Raw genomic sequence first — 26,151 nt, 5'->3', positions numbered from 1 at the left:
AGTTCCCAGTCTGAGAGAACAGGCCATAGACCCCAAGCAGTTCCCAAGCCTTGGCATTTTCGCTCAACTAGCCAGAGACACCCCGCTTCGCCTTCCAGACACCTGGAACAATCAGGGTATGGAGATCACCTGGCTCAGCTAATCCAGACAATTCTCTCTCGTTGAAACCCTCCTCAGCTCGGGCACCTTGGTTCACTTCAAATCAGCACTTTTATCTAAAAAAAAAAAAAGCCCTCTTTTCAGATCATCTAAGGGTGTTTGTGCCGACCTCGGGGCGTGGAGGATTTCCGTACTGCGCAGGCCAGGGAAGGGCCCCTCGGCGGGGACGCGGGGACACCAGGCGGCTGCTGGGAGGGCGCGGAGGGCGGCGGCGGGGCGGGCGCCCCGCGAGGGCCGGTCACGCCTCCGCCCGTGCGCGTCGCCTATTTAGCGGGCTGCGGGCCGGAGCGGCGGGAGCTGCGCACATGGCTGCCCTGGGGGACGAGGTGCTGGACAGTTACGTGTACCCGGCGTGCTCCCCCTTCTCGTACCCGTACCCCTACCCCTACCCGTCGGCCGCCAAGGGCAAGGGCGCAGCGGACCGGGGCTACCCTCCCGCCTCGTCGTCCTCCTCTGCCGCGGGGGCGGCGGCGGCGTCCTTCCCGGGCTTTGGGCAGCAGACGGCCGCCAAGTTCTTCGACAGCTACCAGCGAGCGCAGCTCATGGCCCTCCTGTCGCAGATGAGCCCGAGCCTAGGCTCGCGCCCCCGCAGGGCCAGCAGCTGCGACGTGGCGGTGCAGGTGAACCCGCGCAGCGACGCCTCGGTGCAGTGCTCGCTGGGGCGGCGCACGCTGCGCAGGGTGGGCGACCCCGGTGCCCCGACCGGCCCCGGCCCCGGCCCCGCCGAGGGCGCGACAGGCGGCGGCTCGGCGTCCCAGCAGCCGGCGTGTCGGGGCCGGGAGCAGGGCAGCCCCCCGGGCGGCGCCCCACAGCCCGTGCGCTTCCAGCGCACCGTCGCCGTGTACTCGCCCGCGGCCTCCCGCCGTCTCACTGCCGTCCCGGAGGACGCCGAGGCCGCGGCGGGCGAGCAGAGGCCTGGAGCGACGGCGACAGAGCGAGGGCCGCCACCTGCGAGGCCGCAAGGCCCCGTGGAGGGACAGGCGTCGGCGAGGAAGGCGCCCCAGCGGCCGCGGTCCGAGGAGGAGGACGGGACCCGGGCGGCGGTGCGGGAGGCCGAGGGCGGCGAGGCGGCTCCGCTGCCTGCGCCGAGGAGCCCCGCACAGCCTCCGCCGGCGGGGAGGGCCCAGGACGGCGGCGACGGCGGGGACGGAGGGGAGACGGTCGCCGCCGGAGAGAGGTCGCTGAAGAGCCCCGAGCAGGGCAAGGAGCGCTTGCGATTCCAGGTGAGGCCTGGCCGGGGCGCCCCGGGGGGTGTGGGTCTTCCTCCTCGCACTCGCCCCGGGTTGTTTGGGACGCGCATTAAGCGCGGGCCTCACGTGTGTGCGTTTCCGCAGCCGCTGACAACGACAGGTGTCGTCTTTCCCCAGTACCACGATCACATTGCGGGTAGCCTAACTTGCGGCGATTGCTCCACAGGTTGGCCAGGGTCGCCCTTACACGTGTCGCATTCAAACACAGTTGCCCTACAAAACCCTGGCGCTGGGCGCCTGGTCCAGTCCTGACCACGCATTTGGATGACCTGAGCTGGGCGGGCGCCCGGCAGAACGCCAGGAGGCGAACTTGGACAGGCGACTCCCAGAGACCCCGGTCCCATTTCCCCACTAAGTGTCGCAAAGCCCTTATCGGCCCGACTGTTGGGATCTGATCATCTCTACGATGACTTTTTTTCTTTGCCTCCGTTTTGCAAGCTGACAGTCCGTTGGAACGGTGGAGCTCCTGGAGGCCTCCCTTGGGCATTTGCCTGGCTTCTTAAAGCGTCCCCACTCCGAAATCCGACGCTGCGAACGCGTTTGTGCTGTTCGTGTTGCGCCCGTGAGAGCAGCAGGCTGACTCCCACAGGGTCAGGGCACACGCAGAGCAGGCCCCGGCAGTCCTTTGTGGTCTCTTCCACAGTCATCACCGGCTGCTAGTGGCTTTTTTTTAGGGGGGAGGGGCGTGGGGGGGGTCACTAAAGTGAATCAAAAAAGTGAATCAAAAGGCCAGGACTTCCAGCGCGGCCACGCCTGGGCTGCGGGTGACCTTGGGCAAGTCTCAGTCTTCCTAGATCCCATTCAGTTTGCTCACCTGTGAAATCGCGCTAGGTGCTCCCCAGAGTTCCCCTTAATCCTAAAGGCCTGCATTCAAAACTTGTTTCTAACCTGTCCTTCACTGGGAGGGAAGGAAAAACTTAAAAACAAGGTGACATTACTCTAGTTCCTGTTACGTATAAATCACGGCTTATCCACAACCTAGCTTCCTAGCACTGCTGCTGGGTGGTCATTAAGCAGCAGTGTAGAGAACTTGATCTTGGGTGAATGTCTTGAAGTGTCTTAGATGCAGGGTCTTTATTCCTTTCCTGTAGCTTAATAACCTTCACATGTGTATATTCCAAGGTCAGAATTTATCAGAAAATCTCCCCCTCCACCTAAAGAATTCCAAACTTCAGAGAGCCCTGGATGGTTGGCTTTTTCCTTTGCCTATCTGAGGGGGAAACGCCTACTTACTCATCTTCATACCAGCCTTATGAGCTAAATTAATCTGGTACAAATGTTTCTGGGCCTGTGCTCATTTGCTCGAGTATGCCGTTAGCGCAATCACTAGGTTACAGAGGTTTACCCAAACCTGACACTGCTTTCTTCCGTGAGGTGGAATGAAGTTGCCAATTGTCAGTGAAGTAGATCCTTCCCAGCTTCTGAAATAGAAGGTGATTCAGGGGTCGTGTCGGTTAAACTCTGATGTCCTGTTGTTCAGTTCTTAGAACAGAAATACGGCTATTACCACTGCAAGGACTGCAACATCCGATGGGAGAGCGCTTATGTGTGGTGTGTACAGGGCACTAACAAGGTAAGAAACGCCACGTAATGGGCATCTTGTTGCCAAAAGCGTCAAGGGCCTTTGCTTTAAGTTTATCCTGTCTCTCGTCACAGGTTTACTTCAAACAGTTCTGCAGAACTTGTCCGAAGTCTTACAACCCTTACCGAGTGGAGGATATCACCTGTCAAGTAAGCCAAATGTTTTTCATTGTGTCTGAATTGGGTTGTGGTAGCAGGCTTCTGGTACAGTTTCTTGAATGTATCTCCAAAAAGAGGTTAGGTTCCCAGACCTTAGGTTTTGATTGTTTTTTTGCTAGGAGTTGTAGGAATGATACTCAACTAGAAAACGGGGCCTCTGTGTCAGCTTCTTTCTGCCCTTGCAAATCTTGGTCACGCAACCTCTTTTGAAACTGTTACCTTACTTGCAATATGGAAGAGTGCTTGCTTTACCTGCTACCTAGACTCTTAAGAGGAAGCGAACTGAAAAGTACTTTTCTATTGATGAGGTAGAGGTTGACTATTTTACCCAAATGCTTTTTATGAAGTGTATACTTGGAATATGTAGCATGAGCCCATAGGGGTCTAAAGTTGTCTTTCCCGAGAGAGCTCAGGAAGGGATGCTTTAAAATAAATCTAGGTTTCCTGGCTTTTATGGGGGGTTAACTTGTAACATGCTGCTTGCTTGGTATTTAGCACTGGGCTCTAAGGGGCTTAGATAATGTTTAAGAGGAAGGAGCTAACTTCACCTGGTATCACACAGCTAATGAGCCTGAACTGCCAGTTGAGACGGCCTAGTCAGTGTACTTGACTCAAACTAGATATTGGCAGCATTAACGCCCTGTGGTGGTGGAGAGAAACTATGCAAAGCCATTTGGAATCACTTGGGGCAGAACATGTTTCTAAGGTGTAGGGTGCGTTAACCACTCTGCTCTTGCTTTCATTGTTAAATTCACCCTTCACTTGTTCTCCACCCTTCCCTGCCCTTCCTCTTAGAGGAAGTTTCCAAAGAAACTTCACGACTTAGAATTGAACCCAATGTAATGCGGCACCACTGCAGTCTGGTTAAACACCTGCTATCCCTAACTGTCATTGTTGGGTAGAGATGGAGACAGTAGTGTTACAGGCCCTTGCTTAGTCTGCTTAGTATCTGAATGGACTAGAGAAATAACTAACTCCCAGGAAATCAAGTGCTCATCTTCTGCATGTACTTCTCACTTTAATTTTTTTAGAGTTGTAAACAAACTAGATGTTCCTGCCCAGTAAAACTTCGACATGTGGACCCCAAACGGCCCCATCGTCAAGATTTGTGTGGGAGATGCAAAGGCAAACGCCTATCGTGTGACAGCACTTTCAGCTTCAAATATATCATTTAAATAAAGGAATGTACAAAGGTCCCACTGAGTGTGTGCTCATGGAACAGCCAAGTGAGCTTTCTTCCACCCTCCCTTCCACCTCTCCCTTCTCAAAATACTCCGTGAAAAGGCAGTGTATTGTGACAAAGCCTTCAAATAAAGGTATTGCAAAACACTTATAAATTTCCCAAAATCTTTGAAAAAAAGTATTGAAGCTTTTCTTGTTCTGACAGCCTGGGCCTGTCGCTTTACCTTTAAATATGCTAGTTGATGGCGTATCGTGGCCCAGGCTCTGCGCTAGGTTGTAGCCACTTGAAACGACTCAGAGGGTCTCACAGCCACGACAAAGTTTACTACTTGGGTAGGTAGCTAAGTGAGCAAAAGCAAGCATCCCTCTGGAGGGAAGTGGAGGCAGAGCCCGTCCTTGGTTGTATGGGACGAGACCATTTGGGCAAGAACCCTGGTGTGGCTGATGAGGGTAGGTGGGTGCTTCAGGGTACAGGTGACCTTAGTTTAGGAAGCTACAAACTGGGTGGAGGGAGGCTGGGAGAACTCGCCTGACTTTGTTAATCACAACCTCACAAATGTGCTGCAAGTGAGGCTTGGAGAACAGGGTAGGGTAGCTTAGAGGGGCAGCTGAAGATGCTAAATAACATTCAGGTGGTAACACGTTCAGAAACAAAGCTTTAACAAGTAGGCCTCTATATTTAAAGACTTCAAGTTAGACACAGGCTTTAGCTTTTGTCTTGACTCTTATCGATGATCTAGTCTGGCTTGTTTTGATTCTCACGCTAACTGCGTCTGCTAGGACACTGAGGTCCCCTGGCCAGACTCCTGGTTGAGGATGGCACCGAGTTGAGCCTCAGGGTGCTTCTAATGAAATTGCAGTTGCTTGGCTATTGGTTTCATGACTGCAGAAACCAAGATTAGAAGCGGGTGCTAATTCTGCCCCCAATTTTTCTAACATCGCATTTAAGTTAACCCTTACTAGCTTAGAGGGGCCGTAGAAGTCTCTTAACAGCTTGGACCCTCAGGTGTAGTCAAATAGAGGTTCAGAGGGCCAAAAGCGTGTTTGGGGCCTGCATAGACCCCTAGCGCAAGGGCAAGGCCCTCGTGCATCCACGTGGACCTAGAAGGTGCTTGTAAAAAGGTTCCTAGGCCCCCTCCCAACTGAATCATTATCGAGTGACACTGCAGACACTTCAGGTGTTGCATATGGAATTGAAGCACGAGGACCACCGCTTCAGGCAGCCTTGTTAAAATAAACGTGGATTGGTCTCTGCCCTTATGGAGGGAGGGGAGGTTCAGTCTAGTGGGTAGGTGGCCATGAATCTTTCCCTAAAGAAACGTAAGATGGAAGTTCTGGCATGTGAGATGGAAGAGCTACTTAAGTGTAGTAAACGGGGGGTTTGGCTAAGGGCGATCAGGCAAAGGCCGACCTGAAAGGAATGACACTTCAGCTGAGCTCAAGTTTGGAGGAGTTGAATTAACACATTGACTGCCAGGTGAGTTGTATTTAACTCAGGCTAGTTTTGTGCCCGGGGCCACGTGAAGCAAAACCCTGCGGTTGGCTTGTGAAAATCTTTCTTGCCGATGTTCTTATTCTTACAATTAATGTGGACAATTCTAAAAATGTGGATTGTGTTGCATATAACTCACGAACAGAAAACAATAACAAATTGGAAACGATCATGTTTTAATTAAAACACTGTGGCCCTAGGCAAAAAAAAATTTCTTTTTCTAGTGTGGCAGTCAATGTGTTAAGCAAAAAAAAGGGAAGCAGAAATTTTCCCGAATAAGACCACACCATGTGCAGAGGCCCTGTAGTAGAAAAAGACAGGAGACGACTGTGGTAGAATACTCCGGAGACATGATGCCAGGTGAAACCAGCAGGGCCAGAGTGGGAGGACTTTCTAAGCTTTGGTTAGGTTTGGTCTCCAGTCGTCTGTAAGACTCTGCTATAAGGTTTTATTCTTTTTATGTTAGAGACAGGGTCTTGCTATGTGGGCCAGGCTGGAGGACAGTGGCTAGTCACATGGCATATTCACCGATGACAGTGCAGTACAGCCTCAGCCTTCAGCAGGTACTGTAGGCGGCCATGCTAAAGGGTTTTAAAGGTGTGGTGGGGACAGTTGGGGCATGGTGACAAACAGAATCACCTTTAAAAATATTACTCACTCTGGCTATAAAATGCGTAGCTATAGACAAGGAGACTTGTAGGGACCAGATAAAGTGGTGGTGGGGCCAAGGAGAAATAAGAGCTCTCTACGTGCTTGTAAAGGCAATGCGTTTTTGCTTGTTCTAACATATTGACTTGGTTGGGGGGTAGGTACAGGACTAGGAAGCTCATTTGACTCTTGTGGCATGCATGTGGTACTCAACATGTGCTCAACAGCATTTGCTTGGTAAACGAACTATAGAAATGTATCTGTAATGAGTCCTAAGACAGATTCACTGGCTATTAATATGGTTAAGTCATTCTTTAATATGTGCTGTTAATTTTCCTAACATAGCAGCTAACCCTTTTATAGTTGAGGAAAGCAAGGATCAAACTGCGTTTTACTTAAGGTTAGTGCACATTCAGGTATTGAACAAAGTGGCAGAAGAACATCTTGCTGTCGTAAGAGTTATGGAGATAACATTCTAGCCATGAGAAGGCACTGCTAAACCCCTGTGCGTGCAATCCAAAACTTGTGTGTGTAGATATTAAGACAGATTGGGAGAAGCTAGAAGGAAATACTTTGTGATGTTATCTCTGGGTGTCAGATGTTGGTTGTAGTTTTCTCCATATTTCCTACATTTCCTAAAGTGACCATGGATTACTTTGGAAAAACTAGAAAAAAGGAATGCTATAAAACAACTGTATTGATTCTAATATTTCATTTCCTCTCATTTAGTTCATGCTGGTGTCATAGGAGCAGTCCTCATTCATAGACCTAAATGAGGGAACCTTAGTTTCTGGCTTTGGTCTTTTCCAAGACAACGTGTAATGATTTCCTAAGTTTAAGGTAGGTTGTGGGTTATAGCACACACCCAATTTTACATCACTAAAAGTAGAAAATATTTTTTAAGTTGTGCAAAAATCCTCTGGTTTTCCATCTTAGAATCGGCAGGAAGAAAATGCCCTATCTCCTCTTCTGCTGTTATTTTTACAAACTTACTATTTAGTATGTGATAAATTTAGTGGGTGAAAAAAGAAACACGGATATATGTAGCAGAAACTGGGCTCTAAGTGGAACTAAAGGTAGTAAGCTAAGCATTTGATGTGTTCTGTTAGTAAATGTAAACTTTGCATTCAGATAATAAAGCAGCATAGGTTTGAGGAAAACCCAGTTGCAAAGTGACAATCCTAATGAGTTTGTGTTTGCATCTTGCTTTCTATAGGTGTATCTGGTTTTATTACATAATTTAATAGACTTAGTTACATATAAACACAAAAATCAAATTTCAACTGTTCAAAAGGTATGGTTTTTGGGTAGTCAACTATTTTGTTTCCTTTTTAAGGCAAATTATATTTAAGAATGAAGGTAACATTTGACAGTTTCTAAATGCACACTATAACCATTCTTTTTTTTAAAATACAACACAAACCACCAGCTACAATGCTTTTTATTTTTAACAAAAAAATGTAAGGAGGGAGAGAAAGAAAGGATGTAGGAGTGCGGTGTGTCTCTGGACACCAACCCTCTCTGCCTGCCCCACACCCAAAAGTTATTAAATAATTTAAAGGACACCATTTACAGTACCAGAACACCATCAAAATAATTGGTTTTATCAGGGTCAAAAAATACAGTGATTATGAATGAGCCGTGACCAGTTAGGGAATTTTACAGGAAACATAACTATGGTCAGCAGTTCAGGGGCGTGCACAGTTGCCTTCAATTAATTAATGCACTTGGGCATACATAATTACATTTCTGGCAGGGTCCACACCCCCAAGAAGAGGCAAAGCTAAGCATTTCATTTCTACATTCTAAACTCTGGAATCACAGAGCCCAGTTTAAAAGAAAAGTCACAGTGGATAAGAGATGCATATAAACAGTACAAGGTGTTCCTTTCAAATCAGAGGAGTTTGTGGGACTAAGTTCTTTTTTTTCCTTTTTCTTTTTTTTACAAAATGCTATTTAAAAAAGGACAGGCTCCAGTTCATGGTATGCTACAGACCTAGACAGTGAATAGTATATTGCATGTTTGGGTAGTCAGTCTTCAGGCTTCCTGTCGTTTCCCCCCACAGCCCCAGGTTCCTTTAGCGTGAAACATGTGAGCCCTGAATAAACATATAAGAATGCATCTCTTTTCTGCAGACTTCAAAGCCTGCAAGTCATGTATGCGACCATCAACGACCACATTTTTTTTCTTTAGCTTTGTACACCTATTCTTGTATAACAGTGCATGGCACAAATGTACAAGAAAATACTAGTTTTAGTCTATACAGTTCCTAGAATAATTATGGAGTAAAATAAGTTAACTCTTCTAATGAGAATAGCTGACGGGCAGCACACGTCTTTATTTTACATTTTTAAAGTCTCTGCAGGCATCTACTTTGGTTAGTTATCAACAGTGGTAACATAAGCACTGGTCAGAGAACTGAGCAGCATTCCAATAACGTTAAACAGATATATTATTTCTTTTCCAAATACTGGGAAAGCCCAGCTTTTTAAAATATTATTAAAATGTCCTAACATTTACAACACTATATGAAGAGTTAGATCTAATAAAATAAAATTTCTTCAAAAATAATCTTGCAGTGCTCTTTTAGGCATGCTCTGAGACGTTATCACCAAACATCCATACCTTGAAAATATGACTATCAATCACATATCCATACATCCCAACGCACACACACACAATTCCTTATACAGACCAACAGACAAAACAAAAACACCCCAGACCCTTATCCCACAGAGTGTAAAATCAGTTTGCATGTGTACATCTGACTGGATGTTCATGTAGATGACTAAGCATCAGTTGTAGACTATGTTATGACTGCTGGAAATCCAAGCAGCTTTTGCAGGTCTTCGGCTAAAATGAACCAGCCTTGATTTCAGCCTCATTTCACCTGCTCTCGGATGTCCCGGTACTCGGGGCCTTATTGCAAACATCCTTGGACTCTTTTCTTTCTCCAGAAAGTAATGGATTTGTATGCATCACTTTTAGCCCTTTTCTCTTCACAGAGGTTAAGTAATTTAAAAATCCCATCTTCATACAGTTACTGTGGGGGAGGTATTGGCAGCTGTTAAACAATCAGATTGTTTTTCTTCAGATCTTTGTTTTGTTACAGTTTCGCATTAGTTATGCTTTCATTGTAGATGCTGCCAGAAAGTTATCAGTGAATCGCAAGGGTTCGTAAAAGGTGCTTGGTTAAGATGTGTAATTATCTTCGGTTTTGTTTCTTTCCTAAATGCCTGAAGTCTCTCAGAATCCAGTGCTCACCATGTTTCCAATCGGTTTGGCCTGTGCTAGAAGCTGGTATGACTGCACCAAGCGTAGAGACTCTCTTATTTCTAGATTAAGTTCCATCAGTTTGTAGTTTGCTTCTGACATGTCCAGGTTAGAGCCGACGACTGCGAAGCTTCCTGTCTGGCCCAGCGTCTGGTGGTGGAAGTAGATGTGTAGCAGTGTCTGCACAGGGTCGTCTTCGTAACTGCCAAAGATGTCACTGGGCCAGAGAGCTCTGAAAATACACAGCGTTTTTTAAGCTCCAAGACTTAAACAATCAATTATTCGTCAAGGTTAGCTCAATTTTAAGTTGGCATGCATAACAAAAACAATTTCCTTGTGAATAGCTGATGTTTTAATATAAATATATGAGCAAATACGTTATCAAAGTAGCACCTGAATATGAAAAATAATCTAAAATTGGTATCATTTCAGTGGTAACTGTGTCAAAAATGTTTTCTTTTCACAAAAACATGATATTGAAACATCAAATTGAAAACCAAAACCTAATACTAAACTTCTAGTCTAGTTTAAAGGCATTATCTTTAAATCCTTTCACATTTTACCTGAAAGCTTTGACTTGTGCTACGGCTGCTATAAATTCCTTATTTTTCAAAGTTTCAATTAAAGAATGAATGGCAGTTTCTATGGTAGTTTGCGCAGCTTTGGAAATGTCAATTTCTTCATTTTCTGATGCAGACTCAGCTTCTTTGAGGATACTTTCCAACTGGGCAAGTTCCTCTGACATGTTGATGACCTAAAACAAATACACCTTTAAGGATCTGTTCACATTTGGTTAAAAAAAATTTAATTGGCTTTGAGGAGATACCTGATAGTTAACATTTTGTCTCTTAAAGGTTATTTGAAAGTGTTAAATGTAGAAGGGCAGTTAATATTTCAAGTTCTTCATTCTGCAGCAGTAAATAAATTCTACCCAATAGTAGTCTTTAAATATTCTTTTTTTTTTTTCCTGTTGAGACAGAGTCTCGCTCTGTTGCCCAGGCTAGAGTGAGTGCCGTGGCGTCAGCCTAGCTCACAGCAACCTCAAACTCCTGGGCTCAAGCGATCCTCCTGTCTCAGCCTCCCGAGTAGCTGGGAGTACAGGCATGTGCCACCATGCCCAGCTAAATTTTTTTTTTTCTATATATATTTTAGTTGGCCAGATAATTTCTGTCTATTTTTAGTAGAGACGGGGTCTCACTCTTGCTCAGGCTGGTCTCAAACTCCTGACCTCGAGCAATCCACCCGCCTTGGCCTCCCAGAGTGCTAAGATTACAGGCGTGAGCCACCGCGCCCGGCCTAAATATTCTTGATAAAGCAATAAGTTGAAATAAATGTGTATATTGGTTTTAGCATTATTACATTTTGGGTAGTAAAATACACTTAATGTCATGGAGGGATCATGAAAACCTTTTTTGGATTTTTACATTAAAAATCTTTCTTTTTACAGATTTAACCATTTTAAAAAATTAAGGTCTTGAACCTTTTAGGACTGCTGGATATTTGCTCTTACTAATAGGTCCTAACAGAGCATATCATTTCAAAAATAATCCCTCAACTAAAAAAAAGATTCAGTGTAAGTGAGTTGACTTAAGCTATTCTAACAAGGAACATATGTATGTACATTCTAAAATTTTCTAGAATCAGTTACCGATGCCTAGTACAAATGAATATTTACCTCTGGTTCATTTTTTATTGTATTTACTTGGTTGATAAGTTTACAGTAGGCCTGGAACAAAAGCAGCAATTGAAAATGTAATTTGTATAACCTTCGGCAGAGCTCCAGTTCCTAGAAATAAATAACATTAAATTTAGGTGGTGTTTTCTATGCTATTTGACTAGACAGCATATTTACAAAACTTCATAATGTTAAAATTGTCTTGGCATTTGTTTCTGAAGTAAGCAAGTTAATATGGTGTGAAGCTGATGAAAGGTAGATGAAAGATGTTTTGAAGACTGAGATTAAAATAAAAACAAAGATCATTGTTGGTTACATACTTTTTAGGGTTAAGCACATTTCCACATTCAACAAATAGAATGTTTCAGTAGGCAATAAATAGGGTGCTTTAAAAAGGATTCGCTATAATTTAAAACTTTAAATTCATAATGAAAAGAATTTACAAGTGCATAGACTTTTGCCCTCAGTGAGATGTAGATCTCATTGCAATTTATCAACAAATGCTTGATAAAGCAAAGTGGAAACTGGGTAACCTCTTACCTAAGAAGTAAGAAGAGTTTGTCTTCAAAATGAAGTCATTTTTCTCAAGAAAACCACTTGGTAATCGCATTGAAATGAGACTATGAAATTAACATGTGCACTTTGATTTTTTTAAAATTAAGAAATTTAAAAGGAGATATGTTAGTTATAGATGTAGAAAAAGGTGACTGCTAGGTGTACGTATTATAAAATCTCATTTTTATAGAACCAACATTTCATGGATTAGGGCTACACAAAACTGAAGCACACACTACTTTTAAAGTAGTCCATGACAGAACACTGCGCGGTCAGAAATGGACAAATGGCAGATGAAAACCAGTGTGTCTGGCAAGGGTAAGTAGTCTGTAAATCAAGACAGGTCACTTACTGCTAGAATTTCCATTTGCTAAGCAAGAAGGTGATCAGGTCACAAAAAATACAAAGGAAGAAAAAAAGACCAAGAATTAGTGTAAGAAATCATTTTACCTAGGGCCACAGACGTCTCAGGCAAACTGAAGAACATATTTATACCCCAAAGAAAATTTTATGTTATTACCAGACATTTACTGCAACAATTCAGGGTGTTTTCAACTCTTTGCCAAGGAATGAGTAAATTACATTTAGGCTATGGTTTATTTCTGTATAAAAGCTACAGAGAATAAAATTGAACTAATGTGATTTTGGGAAACAGGGCTATTATGTGTTCTATTTAGGTTTTGGAAAAAAAAAAACAACCAAACCCAAATGTAATAGAATTTCTATTAGTAAAGTGGAAAACTTGCGATTAGAAAAATTACCATTCTCAGAAAAAACTGGCTTATATAATTTACACAATAAATACCCTTCCAAGGATTATTTTCCGTGTGGCTTGTTCTAAGCTTCCTACCCTTCACTGTCTAATTAGGTCCTAGGTTGTCATAACCGATGCTGAGCCACAGGGCAGAACGTCGGAAGCAGATGTGTGTTCTCAACTTCATTCCAAATGCAATTCAGTAAAGTTTCAGAAACGTAACCCACCTAAGGTTTGAATCAAAGGAGATGCTGTACATAAAACATATAGTGCAAAGTCTACCTTAAGGACTGCCTTAAAAATTCTAAAATATCTACAGCCACTTGGACCCTCGTCTCATTAACAGAAGAATGACTTCTAATTAAAGCAGCAATTGGTATAATGTAAATGCAGCTTCTAAAAGTCATTCTTAAAAGCCTGCTTTTCTAAATATTTTCCTCTGAGGGGCTATTTATATAACATTTATTCCTATCAATTTAGAAGGGATTTGCTAAATAAGCAAAGGTGAACTTTAGCTCCATACTACTTACCATAAATTACGTGGCTAGTCATTCCGTAAACACTGGTTGAGTACAGCCCAGTGTCAAGCATATTAGCATTTCTAAACTTCTGAGGTTTTATTTTATACAGTTGATTTCATAGGAAAATTAATGATTTGAGTTTCATAAATGAGAACTGACATGCATATATACATAGCCTCTACTTTGGGATGTAATAGGAAATAAGTCACTGATAAAGTTTAGGATCATAATTGTAGGAAATAACACAAATATAATTAATTCCATAGCTCTAAATTACCAGAAGTTGCTCCAAGCAGGCTACCTGTAGTTTTCGGGGATGACCATGCATATGCACATTTTAAATTGTTGCTTTTTACGTATATTAAAATGTGCACACACATTCTCTTTTATTCATCCACTAAATACTTGTTGATTTTTCTATTATGCAAAAGTCTATACTAGTACACAAGGACAGAGAGTAAAGTTATGTAAAAAGGGTCCCCCCACCCTCAAAAAGCTCAATATGAAAGGGGAGCTAAGATATAAATGAAAGTCCTTACAGTTTTCACTTAGTAGAAAACCTCAAGCTATGTTAACTGACTTAGAGTCTTGGAGCTGGATCTCATTTCTTCAAGGTAGAAGGGATATAAAATATCACTTAGTATAACCACCTAGTTTATATAGGAAAAAAGGTTACATTACTTACTTGATCGATACAGTTAAACAGTGGCAAAGACAGAACCCAAAGGAATCCTATTCTGGTCTTCGGTTAATTCCTTATCTTGCTTCATTTCTTACATGGATGATCTCACAGTTGCTAACATGGTACAGGATTTGGAGTCAGCCTGCCTACATTTGTATCTTGGTTCTATTATTTACTTACTGATTTTAGATAACTTAGCTTCTCTGAGCCTCAGTTTCCTCATCTTCAAAATGCCGACAATTAGAGTATCTAATTGACTGAGTTGTGAGGATAGAGATAATGAATGTGAAATGCTTATTAGCGCAGTGCCTGGTAAATAGCATTTATTGAGCATACTATTATTTTCTCAACATTGTAGTTTTCTCCAAAACTTTAGATCTTTACTATAACTTTTACAGAGACTAGAAATCTGTAATGTAACTGAAGTTGAAAAAGACTGGAATTCTTAAACGGAGATGAATTTTAGTTGATGAATACATTTTTTCCCCATAGGAAGTTGTACTCCTGTTTAGAATAATCTGCAGGTCCTAATTGATCCTCACTACAATCTATGTATTACACATGTGCACCTTTTTCTGAGAAAATATATGGCTATAATTTTCACCAAACTTTATAATAGAGAAAAACATTATTTATCCAATCAGAATTTCACCTTTAGAAAGGCTAAGATGGATGTCTATCACGTGACTCTTAGGTTTGCTTTCCTGACCAGACCACCCATCTGCAGAATGCCAATGCTGTCCAGATAGCATCAGACTTATCTAGTGAATGTTATTAAGCTTCAGTCACAGGCTGGTCGTTCATTTTTATTAAAGTGATTTTTTCATTACTAAGCCAATATTTCCTAGAACCTAACTTTTACAAAGATTGTTCTGATAACCAAAATGAAAAGTTTTACACGTCTTTTTTATTTTTAGAAAGAGCAAATAAAGGCATTTGAGCATGAGCCATATACATTGTTTTGCCTAATATAGAAATATAGCAAAAGCAAGAATTAGGAACTTACTTGTGCATCTGTGTTTATCCTGTACATGTCGTCTTTGGCACCGAATGTCGTCTTACAATTGTCTAGCCACTAAAAAATAAGCAACAGTAAATTTTAACACAGTAAGTGTATAACGCACAATGAAATTCATAATGTAACAAACAGCCTGTCCATACAAAACAACCAAGTGGACTTGAAGTTCTAGGATTGGTTTGAGGCATAGATTTTCCTCTCCATTTAAGCCTAATCATTTATAGGGAACAAACAAAAGCCGGGTACTGTCAGTAAAACAACAGAATGCACAGACTTGTGACAATTTAACAAAAGCACAATAAATGGTCTTCTGTTATAGGAAACTGTGGTGTGCTCCATTTCAGTAAAGAATCTTCTTCATTTTGCGGATTTTGAGGAAATCTTCGTAGTCTACACCTGACCTTTATGTAATGTAAGCTGGGGAAATGAAAGCTGTGCTTCTCCTCTGGTCAATTTAATAAAGGCAACTTAGAATGAGCCAGGTCTGTCTGCTTATCACAAGTGTAATTCTCAGAAGACTGGTGTCAGTTTTAATTAGTGAAACAAATCAGGATCCATTTTAAACCTTGTTTTTTCTTTCTTTTTGGACAGTAATGAATGAGAAATGTTATCACCAGAGAATATCGGAGGTAGAAGCTGAATGTGGTTTTTCTTTATCCAGGGGCTATTCCTAAAGTTGATGTTAATTTAAAGTACATTTTTTCCAGTCAAATAAAAATAAAATAATAGCATTGTGGTATAGTGGAAAAGAATACCAGAGTCACAGTTTCCAAGCTGAAGTAAAAAGCCTTAGGAGCCTTCAGGTTAAGCGCCTGGGTTTTGACAGTTTGATATTATCAGTTGTTTTGACTTCCTAGTTCTTTTCTATGGTGATATTATTAAACATAATCAAACTAATATATAAATTATTAGGACCTTGAGGAAAAACTACTAGCTACATTAAGTAGCTACTCTGAAAAATATTTTAGTATTTGACATTTAAAATTCTCCATTGCACTTATGTTCTACATGCAAAGAATTAAAATTAAGACACCTCAGTTATTTCAAAAACAATCTCTTTGACCTTTGTTCCTTTTAGTCCAGCCCTTCAGGTTTCACTGGCCCTTGGGCTACGTGCCTGACCGCGTCTCTGAGGAAAAACATATTCAGCTTTTCTGGTGAGATGCGACCGATGCCGGCCACTGTCAAAAGCTATCAGCAGATTTCCGTGTATCAGCAGAAGTCAGTTGACATCTACCATGGACTTTGTACGTTAATCTTTATTCCTACAAAATGTTAAAATGTCTGTACACTTAATCATCATCACTAATCTGGTCCAGTTTATCCAAGTATACTAATAAATTTGAAAATAATTTCAGTTGATTATTTAATGGCTTAGTCTTACTAAATATTTTTTATACTGTATACTTAGTGATACAGCCATTTTTTTGGGGGGGAGGCACTATTCAACATAATTATTGCTGATTTTTATTCTGTTAAATGAAAGACAAGCCCCAGCCATAGCGTCCCGTGGCCCACACTGGCTTGGGAAGTGCCGTCTGCACGGTCCCGGCCAGCGCGTACCAGACACGGGACATGCATGGTCTGTATAGGGAACACCCTCCAGTTCATACCTAACCGGTCTCTTGTCGTGATGTTTTCTTTACTCAAGCCTCAAATGAAGGTTAAAATTTAACGGGTGAGGTTCTGCTTCGGAGCGTGATGGAGCGGCTTGTGTAAGACCAACCCTCCAAGGACAGCTACAGAAGCAGAGTACCATGAGCCAGCACTCAGGGAGTTAGAGAAAAGCGCCGAGGTGAGCCCTACCCTCACCCCAGGGGCAAACATGCTCTTTCATGGCCCTGGACATCAAGGCTGAACAGGAAGCAGGAGCCTAGAGTTCGTGCCCTCCAGCGTCCCTGGGCTAGGCAACCGGGGTTAGCAAAGGCAGTGAGACGCTGAGGGCCACGATCCTGGACGGAAGGGGACGACAGAGAACTGAGCCCAGTAGTTTGTGTGCAGCTGCCCCTTGGGGCACTTGCTGCTCCTGTGTTGGTCACGTGCGGGAGGGGACCCTGAGAAACCTCACAGCAGCATCTGGGAGAATAAGAAGGTAGACAGATTGCTCATCTCATGGAGCCAGAGAACTGAAAATGAATCAATTCCTGCCAAGATGGTGGGGTCCTGGTACATACCTCAGCCTTTCACTTAATGATCCTTGGAAATCTTGAAGAATAAACAGGAATGTATAACTAAAATACTATTATAACAGAGGGGAAAAACGGAATATTAATAATAAAAAGGGCAGGCTGGACGCGGTGGCTCACGCCTGTAATCCTAGCACTCTGGGAGGCTGAGACAGGAGGATTGCTTGAGCTCAAGAGTTCGAGACCAGCCTGAGCAACAGTGAGACCCCATCTCTACTAAAAATAGAAATTAGCCAAAACAACTAAAAATAGAAAAAAATACCAGGGCATGGTGGCACATGCCTGTAGTCCCAGCTACCTGGGAGGCTGAGGCAGGAGGATCTCTTGAGCCCAGGAGTTTGAGGTTGCTGTGAGCTAGGCTGATGCCACGGCACTCTAGCCCGGGCAAGAGAGTGAGACTCTGTCTCAAATAATAAAAAGGGCAGATGGTAAATATTTTAGGCTTTGCAAAACATACCATCTCTGTTGCAACTACTTTGTATTGCAGTGCAAAAATAGCCATAGAAAATATTTAAACAAATGGGAGAGCTGTGTTCCAAAAAAAACTTCATTTACAAAAATAGGCAGTAGGCCAGATGTAACCTGAGGTGTGTAGTTTGCTGATCTATGTTCAGGAAGACCGTTTATACTATTATTAGTTGTTTGTATCCATATAAATTTTAGAATCAGCCTGTCAATTTCCATTAATATATCATCTGAGATTTTTGAACGAGATTGCATTAAGTGTATAGACCATTTTAGGGGGAAAATGACATCTTTACAATATTGAGTCTTGTGATTCACACATGGTATACAGTCCTCCATTTGTTTAGGTGGTCATTAATTTTTCTCTGAAGTAGTTGGGGTTTTCTGCAAGGAGGTTCCAGTATGTCTTTAGTTAGATCTATTTGTAGGTGTGTTTGATGTTTTCCTATTATAAATGATATCTATTACTGTAAAACCAACCACCCTAAAACTTAGTGGCTTAAGACAACCAAGAGCAAGCCATGGGTTTTCTAGGAGTTTCTTCTGGTCTTGCCCAGAGCCACCCATGAGTCTACAATCATCTGATGGCTTGACTGGGGGCTGGAAGTCCACTCTGTCCTCATTCGCAGGCCTGGCACGCTGGCTGTCAGCTGGAGTGCCTGTTCTCCTTCACATAACCTCGCATCCTCCAGCGGGCTAAAGCTCTGATAGTTTCCCAGAGTTCATTCCAGTTTACACTCTGACCAGCATGATGGCAAAGGCAGGAGCCGCAAAAGGTCTCTTCTGGGCTGGTCTCAGCAGTTGCACAGCATCGCTTCTGGATTCGATTGGGTAGGACAAGTCACAAGGCCATTCCAGATTCAAGAGGTGGGGAAACGGACCCCACCTCCCCGTGGGAAGAATGACGACGCCATGTTGCACAGAGGTGTGGACACAGAGGCATGATTCACTGGGGCCGTTATTCTAAGAGTCTGCCACAACCTGTAGGGCAGGCAGTGATTCCTAAAGACATGAAAAGCATAACCGCAATGGAAAAGACCGGCAACTTGGACTTGATAAAATTAAAAATTTCTGTTCATCAAAGGATGCTATTAAGATAGTGAAAATGTTAGCCACAGAGAGGGAAAAATATTTGCAATACATATATTCAATAAAAGGCTTATATTTAGAATAAGCAGCCCCTACAAATCAGTGAGAAAAGCACAGTCCATTTACAAAAATGGGCAAGGTACTTGGCACAATATTCACAAAATATCTATATGAAAAGGTGCTTGACATTAGTCACCAGGGAAATGCAAAATAACATCATGAGATACTACCACGCAACTACGAGAATGACTAAAATTCTAAAAACTGGCACTACCAAGTGGTGGCAAAGATACGAAGCAACAGTAACTCTTGTGTGCACTTCTGATGGGGTCCTACATTGATACAATCGTTTTTGGAAAATTGCTTGGCAGAATCTGCTAAAGATGGACATAAGCATATCCCGTGACACAGCAATGCCACTCCTAGGTAGACACTCAGCAGATATATGAACAGACACAGGCAAACATATGCATAAAACCATACGCAGCAATATTATTTCTAAGATGACCACATCTTGCCTGATAATTTCCTCATGTTGAAAACTCTTTCCTCTTCTCCAATCTGCCACTGTTGTTTCAGTACAAATATAAGAGCATGCTCCCCTTATAAGGGGAGAAAGCTTTGCTATAAGTATTTCCCCATATCACATGCCCTCCCTGAAGTAATACCCCAATCCAGAATTAACCACCTGTCACAGCCCCAGATCATATCACCATTCCATGAGGCTTTCTTGTTAGCTCAAAGTGACCTCTCTCTGGATATCACAATATTGGTCTGCATTAGTTCTCTGTTAGACCTGTGTGATCTTGGGGTGTCTCTTTTGTTGCCAGGACTTTTTTATTTGTGGCTGTAACTTAAGTGACAGATACTTTATTTTTGTTACTAATTATTCATATGTAGTATCTGTGCTTTATAATCTTATCTAGAATATTTAGAGTTCAAGAACCCAGTTTTATACTTCATTTTTCATAGGCCTTTACCTGTGCTGGATATTTAATAGTTATTCATGAAAGATCCATCTCCTAGAAAGAAAGGCGTCTATTGTCTGCAGCGTGTGTGAGAGGGAGAAGCGTTTTGTTTTCCTGCGCCTGCTGACTGAGCGCCTGCTGGGCTTACTCTCGGGGAGCCGAGCTGCTCTGTCGATGCCAGACTGGAATTGCAGGATGTTTCTTAGCAGGTAGCATCTGCAATTTACCACACGCGCGTTTCTCCCTTTGATGGCCCCGATACATAAACACATCACAAGAAAAAGACCACGGCATTGTCAGACGTTGCACGTTTTCAAGACCACAATTCTGCAACGCATTCTCAGATAAAAACTGCCTCTGTTTCCCCACCTGCAGTGTTGACAGCAGCTGTATGGTCCCCACAGAGACACTTTTAACAAAGCCATGGTTTTCCATTGTGCTTTAGAGGGCAGATTTCTAAAAGCCAAAGATAGGAATTCACTGGACAGAGAGCTCAAAGGACGCACGGTTCTCAGAAAAACCCTGAGGCAAGTGCTAAGTGGTCTTTCTGTCTGGGCTACTCTGCTGCCAGGTTAACGCAGGAGCAAACTACTTTTCTCTCGCGGTAAAAAGGGACTGACCTGCTCAGCCGCCTCCCTTTTGGCGTTGTATGTATCCAGGTGTTCTTGCAATTCCAGAACACTGAACTTGAGCGTCTCCAGCAGACCACAAGACATCAGCTGTCGAATCAGAAACACACATCGACCCGGGTTACCACTTCTGATCACAATCATGAGACCGACAACTTTCGGGCCACGGAATATCTGGTTTTCAGTTTCCCTTACCACACTCTGTCCCACGCTAAGGGCTGACCTTTCACGGAAACAGGACAGAAGTGCAGTAGGATTTGAGGGGTGTCAGGAAGGACAAGCACGCCTTTAAATGCTTTCAAAAAAGTGGCCAAGGCAAGCAAGGGCACGCCAGACCACTAGATATCTCAAAGGTATCACCCTTAAAGTTTGTAAAACCATAGTTCTTTAAATATCTTGCAATATGATTTAGAAGTATGCCCAGAAGTAAGTCAGGGGAAGACCACCAGGCTCTGGGTACTCATGGGCAGAGGTCTAGCCGTGTCCTACCCACTTTAATTCAAGAATCAGGGGAAAGCGCCCATCTCTAGAGCATGGCTCTCCAGCATCCCCACCTAGGACTCTGTGGAGGGGGAGGACAAGGGGGGTCAGAAGCCACTGCATCTAAGGTGCTGGAACTGTATATTTTGCCAAATATTTATAATCAAGTTGACAATATAAACCTTTACCCTTAAAAATTCTGAATTACTTTTGAAAGAGACCATTTACTGAAAGATGCCATTCAAATATAGCCCTTATAATAAACTTGCATGTAGAAACTATTTCACAAATACTGCACGCTCTCACTTTCAGTGGGAGCTCTGCTCTGGGTACACAGGGGCACCCGGGGTGGGACAATGGACACTGGAGACTGGGGGGGGGGGACGGGGGGAGGAGGGGAAGGGAAGAAAAACCACCTGTTGGGTGTGATGTACATTATTTGGGTTAAGGGTACACTAAAAACCCAGACATCCCCAGTATACAATTCACCGATGTAACCAAAAACCCCTTGTACCCCTAAATCTATTGAAAACTGAAAAACAAAAACAAAAACTTACTGTTTCAGCATCCACGAAGACCGTTGGGCATTCTGAACACATCATCATCACTTCCAATGAACTCTTAAATTTGGTACCAATGCGTTGCAGACTCTCACCGAGAAAGTTAACTGCCTCATTGGTTATTTCTGCAAACTTCCTTTGAATCGTCTGTGAGGAATAGCATATGAAAAAGTTCAGTACTGATTTCATAAGAAGGCCTTTTATCACCTTTAAGTAAACAGGCATAATAGGGCAAACTTTTGCTTTAAAATTATTGTAGTGATAGATAGAATGCTAAAATAAGGTATTCCTTTAGGAAACATGTTAATTTCTAAAAATAATCAAAGATTTACAAACTAGTATTGCTGAAAAAAAATCAACGATATACGCCATTTGTTTTCCCATTCCTGAGATATTTTTTCATTAGGACAGAGGGAATATATGCTGTACATCCTTGTAAATAAAGGTGCTCACATGTCAGAAGGAATTAGTGCTTCTAAAGACAAAGTCATTATCTGAAAGAAACTTCCAGTGAATGTGGTGATGGGCTGCCATCTGACTTAACTTTAATTAAAGTTATAAAGGTACATTAAGGGTAGGATCTTCTCAGGATCCAAGAATATCCATTGCCATGAAACAATCAGTGCCTGACCCATTGCAAGCATTCAGTTAAACTACGTTATCAGCAGCATACTTATTATACAAATAGTTAATGTGTACCTACTTATATATGTGCGGCATTGTTAGGTGGCATTATGATTGATTTAAAAAAAAAAAGCATAATCCACAGTCTCAGCCATCAAGAAACTTATCACTGGAAAGAAAAGAATACAAATAGAAAACCAAGCAGTAATGCAATTTGTAGAGAATTAAATAAACAGAAGCTCCAGTTAATGAGCATGAAAGAACTTCCAGGAGGGAGCGAGTGGGGGTTGGAGCAGTTGGGAAAGCTTCAGTGAGAAGCTGTACTTGGCTGGTTCTTCCAAGGTGGGCAACATTTGCTTAGGTGGGTGGGGGGCGCGGAATGTGGTAGACAGCTCAGGAGATAATGACTTAAATGGTGGCATTTCTCTGTGCCTTGGTTTCCCTCTCCACAGAAAGCTAAAAAATAACATCTACATTCCACAGTGGTGGTGTCAGAATACTTAATGCCTGGCGTGTAGTCAGTACTCAACACATGTTAGCTCACGTCATCATCATCATCATCATCATCGTGGTGGTGGTGTTATTATTATCGGTGTCAGAGTTGGAAGCAGCAACCTTAACAGCTAAAATTTTTAAGGCCCCCACAGTGTAATACAAGTGCCAATTAATTTAACCCTTGATTATGAGCTGATCTGTGAAATTTATCAGATCTTCAAGTTTTATTTTAATTGTCGTAGGGGAGATAGCTGTATCGGGCCTTGCGTTACATCAAGTACCAGCAGCATCATAATGTCACAATGTAAATTTAGGTAATACCACCAGCTTAGAAAAAATCGGTAGGAATATTAAAACTCGGAATACTGACTTTAGAAGAACAACCAGAACTTGATTAGGTTAAGCATAACAGGAAATCGGAAACCGAACGCCGTCCTGACCTGAAAGAGCCTGGAGAACACGTGGAAGGTGAACACCGCGCAGGACCCGTCCGTGTCCGACAGCATCTGGTTGACGTGGCAGCGCCAGGCATCCTCTTCGTCGTCGCACGCCACGGGCTGAAAGGCAGCGATGATGGCAGAAAGAAACGGTGACGGCAGAGGCGACGTCTGCACTTCTGGAAAACCGTCCTGCTCTTCTTCATCTTGACTGTCAACACAAACAGCACAGTCACGGAATGCTACCTTGAAAGAACAGCCGCAATCACGGGAGACGGTTTAAGTCACTCAGCACGGGTTATTTTTATTCGTGTCTACACACTGACTTAGAAAATGCACAACCACCTCAACTGTGTAAGAAAGCGCAAATAAGCAAATTCATGTTCTCTACTTAACACTTTTAGAACCGGGACTCCAATTTCAAGTGACTACCTTAAAATGACCCAAGTGCTATATAATATGCCACTGCTGTGGATTGATTTCAGTAACTTCTATGAATGACAACAGATTAGAATGCTTTCATTTTAAATGGTCAGGCTGGGTGCAGTGGCTCATGCCTGAAACCCCAGTGCTTTGAGATGCTGAGGGGGGAGGAGCACTTTAGGCCAAGAGTTTGAGATCAGCCTGAGCAACACAGATTAAAAAAAAAAAAAAATTAGTCAGGTGTAGTTGCAAATGCCTATAATCCCAGCTACTCAGGAGGCTGAGGCGGAGGGATAGTTTGAACCCAGGATTTTGAGGCTACAATGAGCTATGACTGCAACACTGCACTCCAAGCCTGGGTGACAGGGCAAGACCCTGTCTCTAAAAAAAATAATAAAGTTTGATCACGTTCTTTCACGTCAAGGGCTCTGTTAGGTGCTTTATACGGATAATTTCATTCAGTCTTTACAACTCTATGAGGGTTAGATTTTATTACATCAATTTTACAGATGGGGAAACAAAAAGTTCAGTGAGGTTAAATAATATACATAGGTTACTGGGTAAGAAATGACAGAGCCTGAATTTGAACCCAGGACTACGAGTCCAAAGCCAGTGCTATCAGCCAGGGCACATACAGCCTGCTCAGCTATTTCATGAGCACATACTATGTACCTAGCAATACGGCAGATAAGAGATTTGACTCCAAAGAAGCAAAAGACCTGGCTATTTCCTTTGAGAAATTTATAATCCCAACGGTCAGATAATACGTACAAAAATACAACAATGAAAAAGATGAAGATGTATTTGGGCTGGAGGTTTTACAACTCCAGGTTGCAAAGTTGAAGAAGTATATGAGTCTGACATTCCACATAGAAAAGTGTTATTCCAGGTCTTAAAATGGCATGTTTCAGATTATGAGATAGTTCTGTAAGGCTTTACAGAAATTTTGGAGCAATTCATATGGAAGGGAGCAACCTGAGTAAAGACTGGAGAAAACAATCAAAGCAGACATCAGAAGTAAAAACTTCAATTATACCCCAAAAAGATTAATTTTTAGAATGTCACTGTGGTGACTGATTTTAACACAACGTGTACTGTAAGCTGGAGTAGATAACCTCTCCATTTAGTAGGGAGGCAACACTTTGCTTCAGCTGAAGGACTTGGCCAAAGTAAATTATTTGGCTTTGGCCTTTTGGAAAGCCAAGTGGCTGAACTTCTACCCTCATCATTTCTGGCACCCCTGAACTTGGGCGTGATCAATGACCGAGTGAGTGTGTGGGCTATGGCCATATTCACATCAGTAATATGGAAAAAGCATTTCTCTAAGATTTATTATTAACATCTGAATATACATTTTCAAATATAGGTTAAGTATTCTAGATATACTGAGAATAAAAAAATCTCCCATGTGTTGTACATATTAAAATTCTATTATCACAGGAAGTATACAGGTATGATTTTTATTGTATGACTCTGAAATACTGGATTATTAAATATTAATTTTATATAAAAATTATCAAAGTGCTCCAAATTGTTGAATGGGGAATTAAATACATTGATATAGCACATGAAGTTAGATACATTATTTTAAGCCACAAATACTTATAAAATTTAAGTAGTAGATATTTGATTGCATCATAATTCTGCTAATTGTAGAATTGTTTGGTATGCGAGTTTTATAACAGCCACCAAAGTTTCCTATAAGAACCATATATAATAATTGATTATTCAAATTAGCCCATGAGTGAAGAAAAAGTCCCATTTGAGAGTTCTTTATACTTTCTAACAAATTTTGAATGTATGGAGCATTAACATTTAAAAGGAAAATCTAGCATCTGACAGTACAAAGAAATAAACAATTCTGTCTTTCACAGAAATCAAACTTTAAAAATCTGACAATTGATAATGAAACCATATAATAATTTCTGGGTCTATTTCAGATTTATTTTGGTTATCACAGATACTTGGCTATTTGACATTTGCCAAAATAGGTATCTGATGTGCTTCTAAATGTGAAATGCCACTTATAATGCTTTGAGAATGGCCTAATTGTTTTTCTTTCATTGAATGTCAATAACAGAAAAAAAAAAAACCCCATCGTAGTAAGTCATTTTATCTTTAAAAAGGAAGATTATAGACTGAAATGCACAAAAATGAAAGTAAGTAAAGTGGAATAGAGGGGCACTTGGGGAAGCGACTGGGGAGAAAATCTCGCCGCATTACCGTGTGCCTGATACCGTATTCTCACCTGGACAGTCCAGAGAAATCCGCTTCTTCCTCTTCACATCTTTCATCGAGTTCTTTCAAAGCTAAGGTGACATCCTCTTCACAGATGGACTCGGGGTAGCTTTCAGGAGCCAGAGGCTCTGGCATTTCAGTTTCTTCTAAATCAAGAATTCCTTGACACACAAGAGAATCCTGCTGTTCTTGAATTATATAGGACCCTTCATCTTCAAAGGTTGTAACATGTTCCTCCTTTAATACTGAACCTGAATCCTGCAAAACAATCATATTTTTAGTGGACTTCAAAAACATTAAAAAAAAGAAGAATTTTATAACATAATAATAACATAATAGTTATTGCCATCTGTCTGTTTTATTAAGTAGTCTTCCTTTACACAGTCTAATTTTTAAAGTTTCTGTAATGATATTATAAAATTGTTTTTTTTTTTTTTTTTTTGAGACAGAGTCTCACTCTGTTGCCCCGGCTAGAGTGAGTGCCGTGGCGTCAGCCTAGCTCACAGCAACCTCAAACTCCTGGGCTCAAGTGATCCTCCTGTCTCAGCCTCCCGAGTAGCTGGGACTACAGGCATGCACCACCATGCCCGGCTAATTTTTTCTATAT

The 26,151-nt window shown here is 42.2% G+C and overlaps 2 protein-coding genes across 2 annotated transcripts in view; one reads left to right on the top strand and one right to left on the bottom strand.

Moving 5' to 3' along the window:
- The first annotated feature begins 464 nt into the window (after positions 1-464).
- ZAR1 (zygote arrest 1) lies at positions 465-4,324 on the top strand. The gene is made up of 4 exons (XM_069458404.1): positions 465-1,382; positions 2,890-2,982; positions 3,066-3,140; positions 4,181-4,324. Exons 1-4 carry the CDS (start codon positions 465-467, stop codon positions 4,322-4,324), a joined length of 1,230 nt encoding a protein of 409 aa, XP_069314505.1.
- A 3,350-nt stretch (positions 4,325-7,674) lies between these two features.
- The window catches only part of FRYL (FRY like transcription coactivator), a 211,089-nt gene continuing 192,612 nt past the window's right edge, over positions 7,675-26,151 (bottom strand). Inside the window, exons 56-64 of the mRNA XM_069458471.1 lie at positions 25,555-25,802; positions 22,887-23,094; positions 21,325-21,474; positions 20,279-20,377; positions 14,939-15,007; positions 12,328-12,345; positions 11,421-11,531; positions 10,309-10,499; positions 7,675-9,977 (exon numbers count right to left, since the gene is read on the bottom strand). Coding sequence (XP_069314572.1) covers positions 9,719-9,977; positions 10,309-10,499; positions 11,421-11,531; positions 12,328-12,345; positions 14,939-15,007; positions 20,279-20,377; positions 21,325-21,474; positions 22,887-23,094; positions 25,555-25,802 — 1,353 coding nt within the window. The 3' untranslated portion in view covers positions 7,675-9,718. The remainder of the gene's footprint in view (positions 9,978-10,308; positions 10,500-11,420; positions 11,532-12,327; positions 12,346-14,938; positions 15,008-20,278; positions 20,378-21,324; positions 21,475-22,886; positions 23,095-25,554; positions 25,803-26,151) is intronic.

This window comes from Eulemur rufifrons, chromosome 24 (genome assembly GCF_041146395.1).
Source record: "Eulemur rufifrons isolate Redbay chromosome 24, OSU_ERuf_1, whole genome shotgun sequence".
Taxonomy (NCBI): domain Eukaryota; kingdom Metazoa; phylum Chordata; class Mammalia; order Primates; family Lemuridae; genus Eulemur; species Eulemur rufifrons.
The sequence above is the reverse complement of the archived record's forward strand: the minus strand, read 5'-3'. Positions and strand labels throughout refer to the sequence as shown.